Source organism: Typopeltis vanoorti, chromosome 11 (assembly GCF_054136105.1).
Source record: "Typopeltis vanoorti isolate ZY-2024b chromosome 11, IOZ_Tvanoo_1.0, whole genome shotgun sequence".
NCBI lineage: Eukaryota > Metazoa > Arthropoda > Arachnida > Uropygi > Thelyphonidae > Typopeltis > Typopeltis vanoorti.
The window spans coordinates 139,573,316-139,597,580 of record NC_143559.1 but is presented as its reverse complement, the minus strand read 5'-3'; the positions used below and the strand labels follow the sequence as shown (position 1 = coordinate 139,597,580).

The 24,265-nt window shown below is 39.7% G+C and overlaps 1 protein-coding gene across 1 annotated transcript in view; it reads right to left on the bottom strand.

Moving 5' to 3' along the window:
- Nucleotides 1-20,118, bottom strand: part of LOC150102116 (glycine receptor subunit alpha-2-like) — a 74,077-nt gene extending 53,959 nt beyond the window's left edge. The window contains exon 1 of the mRNA XM_090400794.1: nucleotides 19,999-20,118. Coding sequence (XP_090256920.1) covers nucleotides 19,999-20,117 — 119 coding nt within the window. The 5' untranslated portion in view covers nucleotide 20,118. The remainder of the gene's footprint in view (nucleotides 1-19,998) is intronic.
- Nucleotides 20,119-24,265: the final 4,147 nt, after the last annotated feature.

Below are 24,265 nucleotides of genomic sequence, written 5' to 3'. Positions count from 1 at the left end.
ATCTTCATACTCTGCTGATGCTGTATATATTAACCTCAACCTTACTTTCAATAAAATATTATTATTATTATTATTACTACTATTATTATTATTATTATTATTATTATTATTATTGTTCCGGGCAACTCCAAGGAGTCGACAGACTCATCGAGGGAGGCCCTAACATCATGTCAAGAACAACTATTCGACATTCACACAGTATCTATCATACCTTGCCATGAACTCATTCACGGTCGTAGCACACCCACAACAGACTCTGGAAGCTTATTCCACTCATTCACTACTCTCCAAGTAAAAAACCTAGCTCTAACACCCTTGTCAACCACGGTCTTGCACAGCTTCCATTCATGGCCCCCTAATCCTCCCACCACCAGTCATAATTTCAAAAATATCTTCTGGATCAATCTTATAGAAACCCTTCAGTAATTTGAATGTCTCAATCATATCACCCCTCCTTCGCCTATCGACCAATTTCTGCAACCCACAAATCTTCAACCTATTCTCATAAGGTTCATTCCACAGACCTGGTATCATCTTGGTCACTCGTCTCTGGATCCTCTCCACTTCCACCCATCACGAAGAAACCCTGGTGCCCATAACTGGGCACAGTAGTCCAGCTATGGGCACCAGGTAAATCGAGCCTTGATAAGACCCTTGATGGGGTCTTATCAAGGCTCGATACAGAGGAACAACAACTTGTTTGTCTGTGCATGTTAAAGTATTTTTCAGAAGCCAAGTGATTTGGTGAGCTGTTTTAGTCACTTTTGCAATGTGCCCCCTAAACTTCAATTCCCTATCCACCAACACTCCCAAATCCCTGACCTCATCAATTTCCTGGAGTACGGTTCCACCAATGCGATATACAGCTGCTATTCTTTTCACCCCAAAGTGCATAACCATACACTTTGGCACATTAAATTGACATCCATTTTTCCTAGCCCAGTCCTCCAAACTATCCAAATCATCCTGTAAAATTTTGACATCCTGTGCACTCATAATTGCTCTACTCAACTTTGCATCATCAGCAAACAAGTGAACACTTCCTCTCAAATCCTTTCCTATATCATTGATGAACAAATTGAAAGCAGTGGTCCAAGAACAGAGCCCTGTTGCACTCCACTAGTCACAAGCTGTCTTTTAGACTCCACTCCTGAATAAACCACTCTCTGGTATCTCTCCTTCAACCACCCTCGTATCCATCTCACCAACCCTATATCTATCCTCATCTGCTCCAGTTTACTGATTAGGGTTCTATGTGGTATCCTATAAAAAGCCTTGGCAAGGTCCAGTAGTATTACTGTAAACCCATTACCCCTATCCAGTTCAGCCGTCACTGTGTTATAAAACGTGAGCAAGTTACTGAGGCATGATCTACCCTTCACAAAACCATGTTGTCCCCCATACAATATCCCATTTTCATCTCTCCAATCCTGTATTCTTTTCTTGACTAATTTCTCTAAGACCTTGACAATGATTCCTGATATGCTAATCGGTCGGTAATTTACAACAGCAGTCTTCGAACCACCTTTATACAGTAGAACCATTTTCCCCTCTTTCCACCCCCTCGGGACTAACCCAGACCCGAGACTCAAATTAAACAAAATGGTCGAGGGTACTGACAATTCTTTAGCTGCTTTTCGTACAACACGAGCTGGTATACCATCCCATCCCACAGATGTATTGACATTGAGGTTATGCAATAGACTACTCACCTCCACTTCATTCACCACAATTCCCGTATCATCTACTAGTACATTCGTTTCTGCAATATATAACAAAGTATTAACAAAACACAAAAATACGCTCCCAAACCAGACGTAGTCCATGGATAACAGAAAACATTCACAAAGAACAGATGGAAAAACTTAAGAGGTCGCCTAATAATACAGTTGTGTAAGCTGAATACAAAAGAAAACAGGATCTAAACGGCACAGATTAAAACTGCAAAAAGAAACTATTATAGAAACAAATTAACAACAGCTAACACAGCTTTGCTTGTTAACTTAAATCCCTCGAACAGTTGACAAACAACTTTAATCAGCACTTCGCAAACTCTGCAGGAAACATTCCCTCCTCACACAAAGAAATATTCTCCACTAGGTCCACGAGCAACCCAGTCGATGTGGTTCCCCACATTAAGCCTAACAATGGGCCAGGAATAGACGGAATCAGACCAAAAGACAAAAAACATTCACCTAACCATTGTACAGTTATACTAAAGCTGTTAAATAAAATCTTCGAAACAGGACACATACCTGAAACACTAAAGACTGCATTATTCACACCCATACACAAACAAGGAAAAAGAAACATTATAAGTAATTACAGACTCATCACCACGTTGTCTGTAATCAACGAAATCATGGAGCGCATCGTGCATTGCAAACTCACCACATAATTTGAAAATTCCAAATCATTCCCAAAACATAATATGACTTTCAAAAAAAATAAAGGAACATCAACACTCCTGGAAGATTTCACAGACCTAATAAACGCTGCGTTAGATAAAAACAGAACAGTATTAGTCGTTTTTATTGACCTAACAAAAGCGTTTGACAGTCGAACACACAAAACCTTGTTGAACAAACTAACACATATCGGAATCGGAGATGGTCTACTTTAGTAGTTCAAAGCATACATAAAAGAAAACATAAAACACATCACACGTATAGGATCAGCGCACAGCAAACAGGTAATGATAACCTCTAGAGTACCACAAGTAGCCGTTCTTCTGTTTAACATATACATACACAAGATATCAGCCATCTTGCCTTTAAAAGTAATATCTTCCAATATGCAGATGACATGGACATCATCCATTCACAAGAACGCAAACACAGCTTACACAAATATGCCACAAGACATCAATTTAAACACTAACACAGAAAACAGCATATATATATATATATATATATATATATATGTTGTTTTCTAGTCCTCCCACCACCAGTCCTGTTCTCAAAAATATCCTCTGAATTAATCCTATAGAAACCGTTCAGCAATTTGAATGTCTCAATCATATCTCCCCTTTTTCGCCTACTCTCAACCAATTTCTGCAACCAACAAATCTTCAACCTCTCCTCATAAGGTTCATTCCATAGACCTGCTATCATCTTGGTCACTCGCCTCTGGATCTTCTCTACCTCCTCCCCATCAAGAAGAAACCCTGGCGCCCAAATCTGGGCACAGCAGTCAAGATGGGATCTTATCAAAGCTCGATACAGAGGAACAATAACTTGCTTGTCTCTGCTCGTCAAAGTATTCTTCAGTAACCAAGTGATTTGATGAGCTGATTTAGCGACTTTTGCGATGTGCTCCCTAAACTTCAAATCCCTATCCACTAACACCCCGAAATGCCTGGCCTCGTCAATCTCCTGAAGTACAGTTCCACCAAAGTGGTATACTGCTGTTAATCTTTTCACACCAAAATGCATAACCTTACACTTTGTCACATTAAACTGCCATCCATTCTCTTTAGCACAGTCCTCCAATCTATCCAAATCATCCTGCAAAATTTTGACATCATGTGTATTCACTATTGTTACCCAACTTTGCATCATCAGCAAACAAATGAACAGTTCCTCTCAGATCCTTTCCTATACGGTTAATGAACAAAATGAACAGTAGTGGTCCAAGAACAGAACCATGGGGTACACTAGTCACAGGTCGTCTTTTGGACTCTACCCTTGAATAAACTACTCTCTGATATCTCGCTCCATCAACCACCCTCCTATCCATCTCGCCAACCCTATATCCTTCCCTATATGCTGAAGTTTACTGATTAGAATTCCATGTGGTATCCTGTCAAAGGCCTTAGCCAGGTCCAGCAGTATCACTGTAAACCCATTACCCTTATCCAGTTCAGCCGTCACTGTGTTATAGAACGTGAGCAAGTTACTGAGGCATGATCTACCCTTCACAAAACCATGCTTCCCCCATACAGTATCCCATTTTCATCTATCCATTCCTGTATTTTCCTCTTGACTACTTTCTCCAAGACCTTGACAAAGACTCCTGATATGCTGATCGGTCGGTAATTTGCAACAGCAGTCACTGAATGCAGTCTTTATGCAGTGGAACTATTTTCCCCTCTTTCCACCCCCGGGACTAACCAAGACTAGAGAATCAAATTAAACAAAATGGTCAAGGGCACTGACAATTCTTTAGCCGCTTCACGTACGACACGAGCTGGTATACCATCCAATCCCACAGATGTATTCAAATTAAGGTTTTGTAATAGACATTCACGTCCACTTCATTCACCACAATTCTTAAATAAATATATATATATATATATATATATATATATATATATATATATATATATATATATAAACCCTGAAAAACAAAGCTAATAATATTCAAAACCTCGAAACCCTACCCATAGAAATTAAATATCTCCCTATCTGACATCCAACCTCCTATACACAAAGCGCTGATCCTAAAACCACAACCATCACAAAGATGGTTGTGGTTTTAGGAAAACAACACGTTATATCGGGCTTTACTTTGATGCTGATCAAAGTTAGAATAGCCATACAAATTATCTACACAACAAACTCAGGATAACAGCAAGCAAACTATATCGATTGAAAGACATGACCCGACACATATGAAAATACTAATCTATGAAGCATTATGTGAAAACATTTTAAGATACGCAATCACATCATACGCATTCTGTGCAGACAATTTATACAATTGTTGCAAAATAAAATGGTAAAACTGATATGCTGGAAACAAAGAGAAGAGCCCACACTCATATGGGAGCAAAGACAGAACTCGAAATATTTAAGATAAATGCCACTACACAGTCATGCTAAAACATTACTTCAGTTTAATCTACAGATACTGAAACAAAATCCCGAAACCAGAGCCATCCATTATCTTCCTCAGATAGATTCAGCAGAAGCTTCGAGGAAGAGAGCAGAAACGTCACCCGAATAAACAAACAAACAATTCTATCATAAATGAACATCTCAGCACTTCGTAACCTGATTTTATTATTATTACATAACACCTCCAGGGAGTCCAAAAACTCATCGAGGGAGGGCACCTACTCAACCATTCTCCGTCTCACCAATCGACCAACTGCAACTACCTTCATCATCTACACCAACGCCATCTACTGCCGACCATCATCACTAGTATTTTCACAGCCAATCACAAACATCAATGCCCACGGCGGGAATCGAACTCGCAGCCTTTTTGGCTGGAGAGCGGATACGCTAACCCCTCGGCCAACCAGGCTGGCATTAATTTTTGTTGTGATAAAAAAATGTAATATAAATGTTTTAATAGTATCTGCACTAAATACATAATATATAAATAAAACACTTGAAATACAAGTACAAAAGAAATATGCAGAAAAAAAATTATGAATATTTATATGAAATTATTCCATTATTATTATTAATATATTGAACTGGGTGCAGTATTACTGTATTGTAATCCTGTATACAATGTATAAATAATTAGATACTTTAAAAAATGTATATCCTTATTTATAAAACAAAATTAATGTACTCTGCATTTTGTACTGTACACCAAATATATGATTTGTTTTATTGTATATATGTAAATACTCAGTATGATAATAAACCTTGTCATTATTATTTTTTGATTATTATTATTATTATTAAGAGAGACCTCCAGTGAGTCAGACTCATCGAGGGAGGCCACATACTACACGCACCAGCTATCATACTTATTCTGGAATTCATTCACACTGCTTGCACTCACTACATCCAATGGCAATCCATTCCGGTCACACACCACTCCATGAGAGAAAAATCTGGCCCTCACTCCCCTTCTTGGCGGTCTTCATTCTCTGCTTCCAAGGATTCCCTCTCGTCCTTTCCCCACCCTCCATAAATTGAAAAATTCCATCAATTGCAATCCTGTATGACTCTTTCAGAAGTTTATAAGTCTCATTCATATCTCCCCTCTTTCTCCTATCTCTTAGTGTCTGCAGGCTACAAATTCTCAATCTGTCTTTATAATCAGTATTCCACAATCCTGGTATCATTTTAACACTCTCCTTTGTACTCTCCCCACTATATCAGAATCACAAGAAAAACCAGGAGACCAGACCTGTGCAGAATAGTCCACGTGAGGTCTTATCAAGGCCTTGTAAAGATGCAAAATGACTTCCTGCTCCTCAAACGTCAAGGTTCTTTCACTATTGCAATTATCCAATGAGTTATAGTTGCAACTTTGCTGCATGGCCCTAGAATTCCACTTCCTTCTGCTAAAACTTCAAGATCCCTAGCCTCATCAGCTTCTTCTATCATAATCCCAGCAATATAATACAGGGTGGCCATAAAGTAACTTTCCCTCTTTGAAGGTATCTGTAGCTAAAACTAATACACGGAATGAGACCACATTTTATATTGGGACTTTCGAAGGCAAGAGGAGATGAGTTCCGCAAAAAAAAAGATTTAGTACCAAAAGTCGCCGATAGGGGAAATATTGGCGCTGGCTCAGCCGAAAGCAGTCAGATATTTGCAGTAAACGCAGGTAAAAAGGATTATGCAAATTTTACTGTGAGTACGTGACAGCAGCGCCATCAATTCCACTTGAAAAGTGATTGGGAACGTTCAGGAGTTATTCGGAACAGAACATAAAACGGGCTGTTATGAACATCCAATCCGACTCCTTACGCTCAGCTGTAGAGCACGTGGCACACCGGATGCAATTTGTTGTACACAAGAAAGGTCAGCACATTTGAAAATCGTGTATGTGATCCAGGTGACCCTGATTCTGATGAATAAAACATTATTGTCTGTGAGTTCAATCCAGTGGCGACCAGTGAAAATTTTAAGTGAGGGTGCTGCATGTACAAAAAAAAATTCTAATCAGTAGCTAATTTATTAATAAATAAATTTACATATTAAAAAATTGCTTTATTAAAAATATTTCATCCTCACCACGAACAAACAACAATAATATAAGTTTCGTATCAAGAGCAATGACAAGCGCAAACGAATATTGGAGTTAGATCGCAGTGCGTTTGTTTCGTGTAACGATAATTGAAAATATATAATTCTTTTCGTATTTTCAACAGTGACGCTCGTCATAATTCAGCCTTGTATCTATAATAAATAAATAATTATATGTTATTTTAACAATAAAATAAGATTTACAAAAAATAGTTCACCACGCACACGCACCAATAATAAACGTTTCATATCTCACAGAAATAAGGCATACTAAAAATACACTTCCGTTTGAGCAGTGTCTGAATGACGTAACGTGCAATGACAAGCGCAAACGAATATCGGCGTTAGATCGCAGTGCTTTTGTTTCGTGTAACGATAATTGAAAAAATATAATTCATTTCATATTTTCAACAGTGACATTCGTAATAATTCAGCCTTGTATCTATAATAAATAAATAATTATATGTTATTTTAACAATAAAATAAGAGTTACAAAGAATAGTTCACCATGCACACGCACCAATAATAAACGTTTCACATCTAACAGAAATAACGTGCGTAAGGATACTAAAAATACTGTGCGAGAATGACGTAACGTGCAATGACAAGCGCAAACGAATATCGGCGTTAGATCGCAGTGCATTTGTTTCGTAATCTAAAGCGTTAATCGAACAATTCCAATTATTAACTATTCATCCAATGTCGAAACATAAGCTGTAACCTTTAACATGTCGTATTGCATTTATATAATGTTGTAAACATTGAACGTATTATTTATAAACACAAACAAAATTTAAATTTTTCATTTTTTCCTTGGGTGTGCTGCATTGTCGCAGTGCTTATGTACGGGCCGCCACTGGTTCAATCACTACATTAATTTCTGTGTCTCTCGCAAGTCGTTGTTTTAGTTTAATTATTATTATTATTATTATCATTGTAATGCACCACATATCCAACTGGAATGAGTGATGTGGCTGTCGCTTACACCGCCAAATGTTATTATTCCATTTTATCTGCCTTTAATGTAATTATCCGCTTGTTTTCGGTTCCGCCAGCGCCAAAATATCCCCTATCGGCGACTTATGGTGCTAAATCTTTTTTTCGCGGAAATCATCTCCCCATGCCTTCAAAATTCTCAATATAAAATTTGGTCTCATTCCGATTATTGGTTTTAGCTGCAGATGCCTCCAAAGGGAAAGTTATTTTATGGCCACCCTGTACAACACTAATTATCTAATAATGCCAAAGCAAGTTGTAAATAAATGTAAAGGCATGCGACTTCATATTTACTTATTGATATTGAACTGATATCCATTTTCCCATGCCCACAATTACAGCCAATTCAAATCATTTTGCAAGTACTGCACATCAGCTGCGTTCCCGATTACCGTACCTAACTTAACATCATCAGCAAATAGCTGTACGTCGCCTGTCAAATACTTCCCAATGTCATCAATGTATAGATTGAATAACAATAGACAAAGGACGACTGGTTAATTTCAATCTCGCAGATTTGCATCCCCCGAATACCACTTTTTGATAACTGTCAATCAGCCACTCTCTTATATTTTATACGAATTATAAAATATTATAAGCAAATCGACAATGATCATGGTGTATCCATTTTCCGTCTAACTCAACGGTAAATTATTAAAGAGAAAGTTGTTCAAGCATGGCCTTAGTAAACCCATACTGTTCATTGCAAAGTTCAACCCACTTCTGTATGCTCTTTCTTACCCAACTTCTTTAAAATCTTCACAATCACTCCAGATACTGATTGATAGGTCGACAGTTAGACACATCGGTCTTTGTACCATCCTTGTGCAATGGGACTGCCATACACTATTTCTACTGTTCCCTGTTTTCTGAGACTCGAATTATATAATCTGGTCAAAAGAACAGCAGTTCAGCTGAACACAATAAGCATTTGTGCTGATATCATATCAGTCCCTATTGCTGATTCAGTTTGCAACAGCTCTATTACCTGTTCCTGATACACCCAAGTTTCTTTATCCAGTAAAGAGGTAGCAGTGAGTTCAGTGTTGCATTCACGATGTTGATAGCTTAGGCATTTTTAAGCATTTAGCAAAATGGCCACTCATGAGCTGAACAATATCTTCTGCATCAGTCACATTTGCATTCAGTAGACGTAATCACTCATATGCATTCTTTCTTTCAATTCATTTCAATGCATTATCATTTCCTTTCTTAATTGATTACACAGCCATTTCATTCTTCGAACTTAGTGACACATTCTGATATGCCGACGAAACACTGTATGTAGGCAATGAGTTAGAAGTGCTATTTAGATTAGAACTAGTAGTACTTCCCCGGTAAGAATTGTGCATCTTTGTGGAAATAGCGCTTGAATCCAGAGTATTAGGCATCCCAAAGAAAGATGTTCTAAGTTTGATTCAACTCGACGAGTAGAACTTTTATAAGCCGTTCTTCCACCACTTCCCTATCGATCTCTGGCACGGGAAAATAGTTTCTCCTCCCTGAAACTCGAAGCTTTAATGCGAAAAAAATCAACAGAACCCACTTTATTTCACACAATAATGTAGGGTGTTAGGATTTTGGACTACGCCAAAGCGGCAGTAGTCTTCTGTACTGTAACGGCCTTGTCCCTTTCCCTTGAGGAATAAAAAGGTGTTGGCATATTTAGTTTTTTTTTTATTTATTTACTCGGTTCGCAGTTCGAGGTATTAAAACGCATTAACTTAGAGACGTTGCCACAAAATATCAAACGGACTTCTAAACTTGGGCAGGATATGCAGCACATATCTCTTGGTTTTAAACTGAGATAAATGTTAATACATATTCAACAACATGATGGGTCAAATTAAATCGTAGCGGACGTTGATAGGATTCTACTGGTCCTGAAAAATTTTATCCTGCGAAACAAGAGACTCATCTGAGATCAACAATTAACGGACATAATGCTTGCTGTCCTCATGCTTTTGAATTTCCAGCCAACCCTATCCACAGATCATCTTAATTTTTCTCCTCGTTCAAGATCCCAGGATTCCTTCTCCTTCCCTTTTCTATAAATGAACTCCGTGTTTACAGATGCAGTGTCAGAATTTAGTATCTCATTAACTAGAAGAGACTGCACTTCATCTAGTTACGAATCTTCTTCTATCTGCTCAAAGAACATCAGCAGTCCCAACTGGGCGAAGTGGTTTGGCGGTGGTAAGAGCATCTATTCGATTTAGCTCGTCACCTCACAACCACCTGCAACATTCGCAGCCGCCAACAGATCACTCAAGGTCACGTGCAATGGTGACTTGTTCTTTCTATTTTCCACGGAAAGAACAATTATGTTTAAGGGTTATTAGGAGTCCTCCAAAATACTAAGAGTCATGGAAAAAACAAACTGTTCACGATGTTGATCAGCGAAGTTGAAAACAGCACTGTTCACATGAATAAAACAAAAAATAATACTACTGATGACGTAAGGTTATCAGCAAAATGTGTACTGAATTGGATTTTTAGTGAGATGGAGAAATGCGTTGGTGCTTGTCGAAAGAAGAGAGTGAGTGAAAGAACAAAGCTTTGCGAAATGCCAGCATTAGTTGCGAAATGTGAAGAGATCCATCCATCACACGTAATGAATGTCCAGACAGGAAGCCTGCGAGTTACAAAAGATGGACGACATGATCCAACGCTTTAGGGATACCAAGAGCAACCAGCGAGTCCACAGTCTCTTCCATGGCATTTATGTTAATGTAAGTAGCATAAGCAAGAAGATCCCCAACTGCATTGATGAACGATCTTAGAATCCGTCCTGGCAGTTGTTTATTATCACAGCTCATTCTCTACTGTCTAAAATCCACTGTTGTTCTACCTTTTCAGTTGTCATTTTACTGAAGATGATTCAGAGCTAGATTCAGACCACAAGATCTGATTTAATAAAGTTTTTGTTAACTTCTTTCCTCGACGTGTTTCGGTGCGATTTTTTCTAAAGTGAGTGAAATTGGGCGGGAATTAAATGTCACGCCTTTCTTAGCAATGGGTTGAATGTGGGCTAATTATCAGACTGTCACTGGACTGGATATCATCGCTGGAGCAAAAACCCTCAGAATAGTCACACTAAGAAGTACGTCTAAATCTTTCGAGATGGTCCAAATATAAAAGTTTTTTTACTTGAGAAAATAATTTAAAAAATATATAATTTATTGTCAAGTATAATTTACTTTGTAGCCAAAGCGTATTATACTAAACTGGTTTAGACGTACTGATTTAGACGAGAGTAGCTACTAGTATGTAGAAGTTATTTCTTCCCATCAATTGTCTCAATAGAGTATAAAGTGATCCAAGGATTTAATAAGATGTTATGCAGCACTTTGCTACTTGAGAAGTAGTAAACCAATAGTAACGACTTCTGCATTAATTCAACGTTACTGTGGTTCAGGATCCAGATCCTTCTGATGAAACCTCAACAAAGGTAGAAACCGATCTGGGTAGTGAGCCTTCCCATAATGCATAGCAATTTACACTTCTGATTATTATGAGATACTGAGGCAATTGATGTGAAGCCTTCGCATGCCAGACGACTAGTCGCGAAGATAATTCGTTCTCAAACTGTGTTTGCTTATACTTGAGTAAAGGAGTACATTAGGACATTAGTTTTTGGCAAGTTTAATTTCATTTGTAATCAGGTGGGTTAAAAACCCTTCTACAATGAATTCCAGGTGCGCTGAGAGTGAGTTTGTTGGCAGCTATTTCAGGCTTGAAATAGCTGCCAACTATTGTAATTTGTATATTGAAAGGAAGATGGAGATCTGGTTGGAAGCTAATTGTGATGTGGCCAGGAATTTTTTCCTACACCCTTAGCACACTAATGAAGGCCTAGGTTTGAGAAAAAGAGCAGTTGAAGTTCCCACGATAATAAGAAAGGCTTTATGATGCATCAGTTTCTATCAGAAGACTAAAAATCTATAATCCAACCAAGGAAACGAGGGACAGATCTCCATCAGGCGTTTATATAGCTAGGCAACACGTGGGACGACAGCGGCTACACGAGTGCTGCTCCATGGGAGAAGGAATCAACAAGATTTGTTTTGGCGTACATTGCTTAGAGGATACGCACAGTATCTAGTCTATTCAGAAAGATCACCACTGAGGGAGAGCTCACTGGGAGAATCGTTAGAGTTATCTGGTGTTCTGCTAGGCATGCGATCGATTTGTGCAGGGTTGTTAATGATGGCAAATGTCTCAGCATCTCGACCTGCTTGATCAGATGGAAAAAGAAAACCAGGTTGAGTTGACTTGTGAGCATTAACATCTCCAAGGAAGAATACTTCACCATAAGGGAAGCAAATCGGGAAAGCAAAAAATCAACATTTAAAAAAAGGAAATCAAAAATTGCAGAATGGTTGGTGATATTAAGAAAGCTATAGACGGAGGTGGCAAATGAATCTGATAGAATGGAACGCGTAATCCGAAAAACTGAACTGAGTAGAGATGAAAGCCGAAATATCGTTGTTGTAACTAAGACCACTTACATTTTTTAAGTGAATCTGGAGAGCTTTGGAAGGTTGGCCATCTGCATGTGATCTTTGTTTGACTTGATAATGCTACTATTCAAGCTCAGTGTAATTTGGAGAGACAGGGGAAAATATACTGTAATGGTTTCACTGGAGAATTCGTTCCCCAGCTGCTCTGCCAGTCGGGAAGTATGCAACGCTCTCCCCCATATTATTATCACATTCCCTCCAGGCACACCTGATAAAGATAAGTTAGTGGCGAAAAGGTTATTCGCTAACTGATCTGAATCGCTTTCTCCGTTAGGTTGTAGTCCGCTGTGGCATTCGACTTAGTGTTGACTTTAAAGGTGTAACCTTGAACATGAGAAATGTTGGATCTCTCAGTGATGTCTGACGTAATTCTTAAACATCGCTCATCTCGCATGCAGGAAGAATGAAAGAAATGGCGAAAACTGAGAATTCGCAAGTATAAATTACTGCCCACTGAATTAGAACCCTTTATGCAGATACGCAAACGTCACTCATGCAGCTTGTATGCAAAAATACTTGGTCACCTGCGTCACCACGGTTCCTTGGCAACTACTTACGAATGCAGCTGCTGCTGGTCAGTAATCGTCAACGGCGCTGATCACAGTGAGAAAAGCAAAGGATCTTTCGGAGTTCAATAAATAGCTACCCGTCTCGCTGGAGTCACGATTGTGAAAACCGCAGAGCTGACTGGTTTTTCTAAAGTTATTCCTGGTGTTTAATCAGAGGAAAAATAGCCGACTTGGTTGTCTAAGAGACGTAACTGTGGTCCTAAGACAGTCTGCAGGAACGAGATCGCCATCGTCTGAGAACGACAAACAGAACTTTCTGTATCCAGCAGTTCAACAAACCATTTAATGAAGGTCACATCGAACTATGAGCAGGGAATCGAAGAGGATCGGTATTGACAGTCGCGTGTCTATATGGAACCACTGATTTCTGAGAAGAACCGGAAATTTTGTCTACAGTGGTGTCAGGAACACCGTAACTGGACAATAGAAAATTCATGTAGTCCGACGTGTCGCAGAACATCTTGTCCTGTACCGAGAATAGACAAAGAGTTTGGCGGAGTCCAATGAAGAAATGAATCCAGCTTGCCTTGAAACACAACTCAACGGTCTGGAGGTGGTGTCATGGTGTGGAGCATGTTCTATGTCTGCTGATATTGCATCCTCCAATGTTGACTTTAATATCCAGCAGGCGGCAGTTGTTTAATGGACGACAATGCTACTGTCCATCGCGCGAGAACTGTTCAGCAGTGGTTCAGCGAGCACGACAGCTACTTCCACCATCTCCCCTTCCACCAACTCCTCTTTTTTCAAATCTGAGCGTTAAAGGGTTGTCTTGTGAATGCCTGGTATGTTGTAGACGTAGATGCTCTCCAACACCTGTGGAATGTATGTCAAACCCTGCTGTAATTCGGCGCTAAAGGAGGTCCAATGCGGTATTACGTAAAAGTGTGTAACTCAGCGGCAGGCATGTGTGCTTCTTTCTAAATAAAACTACTCTGTCGAAGAAGAAGTAGTATAAAATTGATTTCTAGGCTTGGTAGAAATCACGAGGATTCAGCAAACATCATCATCACAAATGATGTCATGCTTATCCACAATATTTTGGAAGATGGGTGCCACGAGTTCCTAGGAGATTAAGAAATGAACGCACTTTCGACTGGTAATTGTGAAACCAACTCAATGCTCTGTTTAGAGGATAAATATCTTGTCATGAGCGTTTCCTTTTCGCGAAGAATCTGCGGGGATGGGATACAGCTTGGTTTTTGTAATATGACTCGCATATGGGACAGAGCGTTCTTCATTAGTTCGAAGCTATCGTTTCTGTTCATCTTAAAAAAAAAAAAGAAAAAGAAAAACTAGAAGATCTGGAACACTCTGGAAATAATGTGATTCGGATTACAAGAGCTTTCAAGGCGAGGCAGATTTCCGATGACCCTTCAATTTCTCCACGCAGAGGCATTCAGTAAATTTATCTGAAGGAAAGGCTACAATAAATTAAAACAAAATATTTTAATAATCCAAAATAGACATCCGTGAGTAACAGTTCGTGATTGGCACTACCAGAGGGGGATCGGCCGAGTTTAAAGGCACTGGTCTGGGATTTTCAGAATCTTGTGAGTCGCGCTTTTGGTTTCGATTGCTCTTACGGTTAAAAGAGAAAGTCCCGCGTGAGTCTGCGTTGTAGGTATGAATTCTGCGAAGGTTAATCCCAAAAGGCGAGAACTTTTTTTTTTAAATCATAAGGAATTAAATAATTATTTGGTTTGTAAAATGCAACGAATAAGATAAATACCAACGCATTCATCATCTTGCAATTTCTTTGGAAGAAATAACTAATCTTTTGAGCACCCGAAAGAATCGTTTGTCTCTCCCTTCCCACAAGTGTGAGCAACTCAAAAGAAAAATTCAACTTTTCCTCTGGTTTACCACACTGAGTTTTTTTAAACCCTCCGTTGAAATAAATAGCCAAAGAGAAGGCGTGTGTCACAGCAACAAGCGATAACCCCGGTTATTTTGTCACTAAATGTGAATGAATCTCTCCTTGAAGATTTATTTGCGTTTGTTTTAGCTGGCAGTGCTTTAACGGGAAAGTTATGACTCACAGGTCAATCGTCTCGCGGAGTAGTTTTGCGTGCGTGCGTACGTACTCGATGCAAGGCCTCGGCGTACTTGTTTATCTCCCCCTCATTTATTTAGCATTCAGACAGATTGTATGCAAAAGGTTTAATGTGCAGGGGGGGGGGTTCACACAAGCTTTCCGCTTAATCAGAGCAGGTGGGAAGGAAGCTCGGAGAAAGAAGCGAATTGTTATGCACAGAACGAGGAGAGATGTCACCTGACTGCTGATCACGTACAAATGTCCTCTCGGGTAATTCGTTTAAACGGTTCGTTGCACAGTGCGGTCACTGGCGGGGCCCCTTGGGAAATCAACCGAAAGCGAGGGTATTGCGGTAGCGACTCATCCGTTAAACTAGGCCATTCTGTAGCCTCTGTGCGGAAAAAGCGTGTGTATGCAACTGTCTGCAATCGCCCCGATCATCCCCGAAAACAATGGACTTGGCGAGGATCTTTGTCGAGTGCTCGTTCTGTAAAACCCGTGGCGTACAACAGAAGGGAGGAGGAGAAAACTCAGACTAGATTTTCGGCTTCAGCAGGAAACTCCGATTCTTGTTTGAATTTTCGAAGTCTAATCCTTCAAGCACCGCAATGGACATCTCGGATTATCCGCAATGGAAGGAAGAAAAAAAAGCGATGGTGAATAGATAAACGAAGAAAATGGTCAAGAAAACGAAGAAAACGCCAACGTGTCATGAGATGACACTTTGGCGTTTGTATTCTGTTAATCAACTCGAGTCATCGAGTGACTGCAGCGAAACTTCTATTGGCCGCCGCCTCCTGTAGCACGTCGAGGTTAACTGCACAAATGCTGTGGTGGGAGACGATTCTAAAGAAAACAAGCTGGTGCAGAAGTCGAGATGAATACAAGATTAAATCGGTGCCCGCTTCAGAAAATGCTCGGCATTCACCACACACACACACGCACAGAGAGAGAGAGAGAGAGAGAGAGAGAGAGAGAGAGAGAGAGAGAGAGCAACCTTTTTTGCTCCACTGCACAACCTTACTTTCATACGATCTCGAAATCAGCGAACGTGAAGTCCCAGGGGGATATTTCTGGCCCATCGGGGTTAGAATTCGTTCTTAATATCCAATAAAAGGACGAGTTGCCAGACGGACAGACATTTGTAACTCAGCTCGAGGGTAAAACTCCTCAAGGAGTTCCTCAGTGGTTCACTTTCGGAATCGGTTCATCCTAAATAAAATTTTCATTAAAATTGCGTTCATCGTTAACTTGGTCGGCAGCTGACGAGCCGGAAGGAATAAAATCCTTTTGTTTTGTTTTTTCTTTAAGGGGTGTCGCACCTCATAAACCAATAAAGATCTTCCTTATTTTCTTCATCTTTCGGGTGATGCTTCGTGTTTACACTCCACAGGCTTCCCCTTTCATCCCGGTTGCTGAACCCTTTCTCAACTCTTTCCGCACCTCCCTTTCAACGGCTGAGAAAGTTCAACAGCCGTGAGTGAAAAGGGTTAGGACCAATGCTATCGTGCAGCGGGAAAGCGGATATTTTTGACATGAGCATTTAATATAAAGTTGGTTGTGCTCGAACGCGCATCTCGTGCCATTCAAATAGCGTTTATAAGGCTTAGTGCAGGTTTATCAATGACTTGCTATCTACATTTTCTCACCAAGTCGCTTCCTTCGTTCTTATTTTTCCTGAACTACAATTGAATCAGTGATATTAATTGATGGATGACAAACCTGATTTTTGGAGAGTTATAGCAGAAGACAATTTTTCGACTAAGTGGCCCGCGTGTGCCACATGTTAGTCACGTGGTTGCAGCCGGCAAAGTACACTAGTCCGATTGAAGTGACTGGTGTACACGGGGCAACAGAGATCATGGGATTTAAGGTTTGTGTGGGAGTTTGCGGGCAGCAATAAAATCAGGAGGGTTACCAATGGGGGGGGGGAGTAAGGACTGCTATTTCTGGTTCATTTAAATATGTTTCATTGATTGGCGCTGGAAATTCCAGATAAGATTTACCAGCTCCACCTGGGTAAAAAAAAAAATTCTGATGACAGCCTTTCAGTTTGACTAAGGATTAGCTTAATGCAGGAAGAAGCTAACTGAACGAATGAAGAAGGTGCAGTAAAACATGAAATTCAACAGCGCAGTCAAGTGCGAAGAGGATTCTTTCATTAATTGTCAGGAAATTTGACAATAGCCACAGAGGTTATCTTTCTTCCTACCAAAAACAATTGCGACCCATCATTTGGAGGGGTGTGGTTAACAAAGGGAGTCCCTCCGTAAGAACAGATTTTGGGATGCCAGAGAAGGTGCAGAGGAGAGCGACACTCTGAAATAAATGGGGGCTGCTCTTATGAAGAAAGACTTCCGTTTCGTGGGTTTCAAAGCTGAGCGAATCTGAGAAGGGAACCGAAATTGCTTTAAAGACGTACCAATGAACGTGGAACTCTGTTTTTGCATCTTCCAGGAATCGCGTACTGGTGAACACGGTTCGGAGTTCAGAGTGGTCGTGGCGCATCATACTTAAGGAAATATTCTTGTTTTCTGGTGTACTTATATATTGTAATCGTACCAATTCTTGTTTTCTGTTAGGATATTCAATGGCCGGAAAAGACTTCCGGAAGTTATTGTAGCAGCTGATACCATAAACAGATTCTGGAGTTCGTACGAATGGTATTTCTCGTTTTTTGTTATGCTTTAGGACAATGGGCCGTTTATTGCTGAGGGCCGTTTTAATTAAATGCCATTTAATTAAAATTTCATTGATTGTCAATTTCATGTAACAATCATGTTCTTAAGGGTTTCATTAGTATTCGGATGTTCAACCTTTGCTTCCTTGCATCACGTTTGATACTAATAGCTCATTAGCAAATCTTTTTTATTGGATTTCGTGCATTTGACAGCCCTGGAATTTAAAAAGACTGCGTTCGGAGAAGCCATCTGGTGACATTTTCAACAAACTAAGATTCATCAGTTAGGCTGGCTTCCGATTTAGCAATTTAAGGTGTGCAATGAAAAAAAAAACAGGAATCTTAAGGAAAGAAGAGAAAGTGGGAGAGAAGTATTTTAAGGCACTTTTCGCAATAAACCAACTTACTTGCACGTTTGATTTGAGAAGCTACGATTGCAAAAAGAAGAACAGAGCGAAGTGGAAAATTAAAAGGATCCGCAAATGTATAAAAGAGAGAAGAGGAGAATGGATCTATGAAACTGAAATTTCAGGCAATCTCAAAGCAAACAATAAACTAGATATTTTAGACGAAGCCACCAAAGCAACAACTCACAGATCTGCACACCTAATTTACAATGGCTAGTCATGTGACTGTTTGCCATCCTTCTGGAATGTGCGTGTCCTGCAAGAGTATTCGCATGTGGGTTGAGAAAAGTTAATAATTACGGGATCACAAGCTGCGAATTCTTGATTATTTTTTAGTCGTAGCGCTGCGCATGATTTTGGTGATGGGAAAGTCTTAATTAAGCCGGTAAAGCTCGTGACCACCCAAAGACATTGCCGCCGTAATGTCATCAAGCGAGTTAAGCAAAGCTCTAATTCGGGATGTCAGTCAAAGAATTAAAAGCGGAACGCAGTAATTACAAAGGTCGGGTGCTGTTGGTCTGGTGGCGCCACGCGTGAAGGAAGCTTACCAAGCGGTGCGTTCTTGATATTCGGACTTAAGCGAAATGAACGCATTCCTGGAAAGGGGAAAGCAAGTTTCATATTATTAATAATAATCGGAAACCAAAATAAATAATTTGGCTGGTATGGCGAGGATGAGTTAGAAGAGCTCCTGCAGGAGTTTATTCGGGAGGACGAACTGCTGTGGCGAAATGAATAAAAAATACATTGAAAAATGAGGGAAACAAAAATAAGTGAATTAAGCGTCACCTGGATTATCAGGAGAAGGATTCAGCTCGCTACACATGCAGTCATCTGGCTTCGGTACCACAGGTCGTCTCCAAAACTGTTATTAGGTGGACCTTTGCCAAAAAGCTCTTATTAGGAGAACCAGTGAAGAGGGACTAAAAATTCGAGAAATAAAGAAATTTCACACACACCACACACACACACACACACACACATCACACACATACACAGAGAGAGAGAGAGAGAGAGAGAGATTACGTATGAAAACGAGCATGGTTTCCTTCGTAATGATGCCGCTCAAACAAATAAGATTAATCGCCACATCAACCCACTTCAAATGGTGCGATGGACGTCGCTTACCTTTGAAGGCGGAATGAGAATTCTCAGCGCGAAAGGACGCGACCATTAAGAACACATTTAATACTGCAGGAATCGGACAACGGAGGAAATAAAACTGCCATCGAGTTCAAAGTGTAAAACATTTTGCTGGACGAGAGCGTAAATAAATTCAGAAATACCAAATCGAAATTTGTCCACAAATTCTCCTTCAAATGTTGTCCGCGTCACAAATCCATTCGCTGTCAGCATCCATTTTACTCACGAAAAGCTTCGTTCATTTTCGGCAGATCAATTCCAACTCATTGAGAGCGAATGATTGAATTGTATTGAAATCACAAACGTGTTCGCTCAGGGAAGAACGAATTTCATAAAGGGGGATTCGGCTAGTAACCTGGGGTAACACTCGGACCTTCAAGGGCACCAAATGGCAAAGACGTGAGAATGACGAGAGTTCGTTTTTTTTAAATAAATAAATAAATAAAAAAAAAACGAGCTTGAAAATCCGGAAACGTCTCCTCGCTACTGGCGAAAGCGTCAACTTGCATTTGTGCACTTTCGCTTTCACAGTAGAAGTGTTCAATTTTCGTTCACTCCGCAGTCTTCACGTCTACCTGCTTTCCAAGACCTCTTCACGATCGCGTGATAAAGAATACTCGGAAGTGCACCGTAAAATGCATTTCGTTCGCGTTAATTGCGGTCACAGAGAAGCAACAGAAACTCGAAAATTAAAAACTCACCCTTCGCCTTCGGCCAGACACACCCTCGCGATCAGATAAGCTGCGAGTGCGGCACAAGCAAACATTTTCGCATGAACGTTTGACTCGACAAGTACATGCAGTCCGCAACACATTCGCATCGCCGCGAATACTCCGGGAACCTCGGGATGCTGCCAACAATAAATTCATCGCGCGCTGTCTGCCAAGTTCCACGCGCTCTTTGGACCGCAGCCACTTATTCATAGGGGCGGAAAAACGAAAGACAGACACACAGAGAGAGAGAGAGAGAGTAGAGCGCCCTCATGCGTATTTCACTATGTTTTACTGTTTCCTCGCGATAGTCGTGCGCCGTCACGAACAAACGTCATTCCCATGTCTGACCAGAAAGGTAAGTCCGAAAGCATCCTGTCCGCGGAATGACGGCAGAAGAGGTGGACATTCGTTCTGATGGAACGCGGAGTCTAAACGTGAATCGTCATTTGCTGTCGAAAGCAGCATCAAAAGGTCACCTCGCATCCGATGGCTTATTTTCTGCACAGTAAAGAATGTGCGTGGTGGTATATCGTCGCTCGTTTCTGGAAACTCTGCTGAAGAGAGTCGAGTCGCTCTTCTTCGTCCACTCTGTTGTGTTCTCTTGAAACAAGAAAACAGAAAATGTTAAAGTGGGAAGAATCTGTTTTAAGGAGAATAATAAGAACAACAACAAAGAGGAACCAACATTTCGATGTAGGAGCCGCTTTGGCATTTCGTCTCTGACAATTCGAAGAATTCTTCGCCTGGATTCCGCTACGGAAGTGAACTCCACGGGGAAAGAAACGAACAAGTTTGCAAATTCTCCTGCAGGACAGTTCGTGTGCGACTTAGCAAGGTACTGGTGAGTGCGAGGAGAGCGGTGCGAGTCGTTGCGTCGCTTAGTAGATACCGGTGGACGTGGAGAAAATTTCCGTCACTGCTCGCTTATCAAAACAGGATGCTGCTCAGAAGCCCAGCATTAAAATTCGATTTAAAGAAAAGCTAAAATTTGACACGTTTTGCTCACTTTCATGATTTAAAAATCAACCAATTCGTGAGCTCTGAAATCGATGACGAAGAAAAGAGAATAAGACTGACCTGAAACCTCCTTCTTTGCAGCTGTTCCTCTTGGATCATTGGCTATCCGACAGCAGGTGGATACGAATACATGATCTAAGGACGTCGGCGTGTGTCTCTGACAATCCAGTCCTTATCTTGTGGTTGAGGTTGGTTGAAATGGCGACCAGGCAACCGAGGCCATTTTGATGACAGTCAGAGAACAACTGAAATGCTCGTGTGCTCTCCGCCCGGTTTATTTGCATTGCGAGATGAAAATCCTGAGAAAGGGAAGTCACCTCCGTACGAGAAAACGGCTAAATTTCACTTGAACAAATGCACGGATTGGGAAACTACAGTGGGACATCGCAGTTTACCTACCGAAGCTAAATTATTGTTAGACTTTAAGTTGAAGCGAAAAGAGGAAATTTTAGGAACGATCAAGAATAGAAACTTTGGATTCTGTCCAAACAGTGCGCTCTACGTACAGACACACACGGAGATGGATCGAGAAAGAAAAACTGGTAATTCCTTTCCTATCTTGATGCCTCTCCGAGATATTCAAACTTCTTTCTGAAGACAAGCCAACTCCGTTGAGAAGTCAAGAGACGCCCCTCTTACTGCATGAAAAGGATTCCGTGGCCTTCCAAGGAGATCTCGTTTTGATCGTAGGCGATGAGATGCCCTCAGAGGAAAACAATGATCAGTCCGATGGCCTTTGGGAAACATTTTACCTCTCTGAAAAAGCACAAAAATGAAGATCTCCCAAGCGACAGTTCGAACCGCACAGAAGAATTACGGAAGGCATTCGATGAACTCGTTTGCTCTCATAATTCATCGAAAGAGTTTCTTTCTGGCCAAAAACAGTTCTAAAGTTTTTGCTAACATTACTGAAGACGCACACATCGCATCGTAATTAGGTGATCGTCGATACTCTTAATGATTATTTTGTTGTATTTTAGAACATTGTTCTGCAATGTGCACGTGCTGCTTCGTATGATTCATCGGGTGAAACACCAACTCGCTTTTGCATTCCATTCCATGCATCAAATTTAGCTTCGCCTCAGAATTAAACCAAAACTGAAAACTTTAATAAATCCAAACTACGACATTTCATTAAATTCTCTCAATTTGACATTTTTGCCAAATTTTGCCAATAAAAATAAGCTTTTAATAACGTAACACGACCAGTTTCTAATCTAATCAGAACATCTTTTTGTGGTTTCCTTAATCTCGAAGTTAATTAAATTCTAGCGAGTCACGTTGGAGTTACTGCAATGATTTCGAGAGTCTTACTTTTGTAGAGAATTTTGGAAATGGTTCGAGGTAAAAGGTGAAAAACTTCCCGACCATTTCTTACGTGATTTCAAAATAGCAAATCTGAGTAAAATCCACTTCCGTTTACATATTTTTTAAAAGTAAATATTTTTTTTAATAGTTAATAATATATTTTATTGATCGCTAAAATATTTATACATACAATAAACATCTTGTGTGACATTGCACCTTATAATTTTACAGAGTTCAGCACTAAGTGCTGCAATTCCTACATTGGATTTCAATTAAATTTTTAATAGTATTTTTTGCCTCTATATTATGTATTTACAACGCATGTTCTAATATTAACAATGAAGATTAAACAGAATTTTTGTATAATTTTTTATTTTTTTATTTATTATTATTATTTTTTTTTAAGTTTGAGAAAGAGTGATTATACATACAAATTTCTGCATTTATTTATAAGGATTACTTGTAGATGAGTGAGGCAAGTTAATCGCACCTAATTCGAAGCTTGGGTTAGCTTTTATGAAGAGAGTGGGATTTAGCCTTCACTATTTGTGTTGTTGCTACTGTTTATGTATGGGATGTGGGCATTGGATGCTAGTGATTTGTGATGTGTATATTAGTGTTAATGGTTTCTTAACTTTGTTGGTATATTTTCCAGAGTTCGTTTTTTAATGTTCTGCAGTTATCTACGTGTTTTAACTTTCTTGGCAGGTTGTTGAGTTGCGTGGGTATCTGATGTGATCTCACAAAAGAACCGTATGAGTTATTGAAGGGTGTGGGGATGTAGAGAGTTGTCGTAGGTCGTGTTATACGATATGTGTCTCTGTTGTTTCGATAGATGATGTTGAAGCAATTCCTTGTTAATGTCATGTAGTGTTTCAGGTTTTTAATGCTCAGAATTCTGTGTATCGCCATGTGCTTGTCGGATATTCGTTGTTGCGTGTAAGGTGTCCGGTTACAGGAAAATTCATCGAGAAACAGTTAATCGAAAGACAATTCATCGAATGCAATACATCGAACAGCAATTCATCGAAAAAGCAATTCGCCGAACGACAATTTAACGAATGGCAATTCGTCGAAAAGACAATTCATCGAATGACCAATTCCTCGAATGACAATTCATCGAACGACAATTCGTCGAAAATGCAATTCATCGAAAAAACAATTCGAATATTTTTCGATTAATTCTTTCATAATTCATCGGAAAGTCATTTTTCTTGCAAAGTATTATTTAAAAATCTTCAGTAACAATGCGAAACGTTAGTCATGATACAGACAACATATTTAAGTGGTTAGTGAAACGTAATAATTATTTTCTTGCATTTTAGAGCATTTAATGTAAGTGTACATCCTGCTTCATTGTACAGTTAGCGATTTATCTGTAGAGAAGACAGGAGTACCACATGCATTTATCTCCCAAATAACCTCGAAAACATGTAATTGCAGTTAATAAGGGGAGGAATAGGCTAAGAAATTCATTCCACCAAATTTTGTTACAATAAGTCTAGTCGATTGAAATTAAAAATTTCATTAATTTCATCCAGCCAGAGCGAAATTGCTAATATCATTTAGGAACTTCTTTACGGAAATGTCATGATACAAGTGATCCATTACGAACTAAAACGGAACCGTGCATTCAGCTTCTTGTTCTGAAAACTTCTGCGAATTCTGCTAAGTCTGCGAGTTATTGTATACATAATTTCGACACTATTCTTTGTAGCCCCGAATATAGCTGAACTGAAAACTGGAAGGGTTTGACATTTTTTTGTAAAAGTTTCAAATACGGAATCCAAATAAAATTTTTTCATTAATAAATGTAATAAATAAATAAATTTAGTGAACGTAAGTTGGTAGGCCTAATACTGAGATGATTAGGCTTATCCTCCTGGAAATAGGCAAATCGGACAAGAAAAACAATAAGAATCGAAAGAAT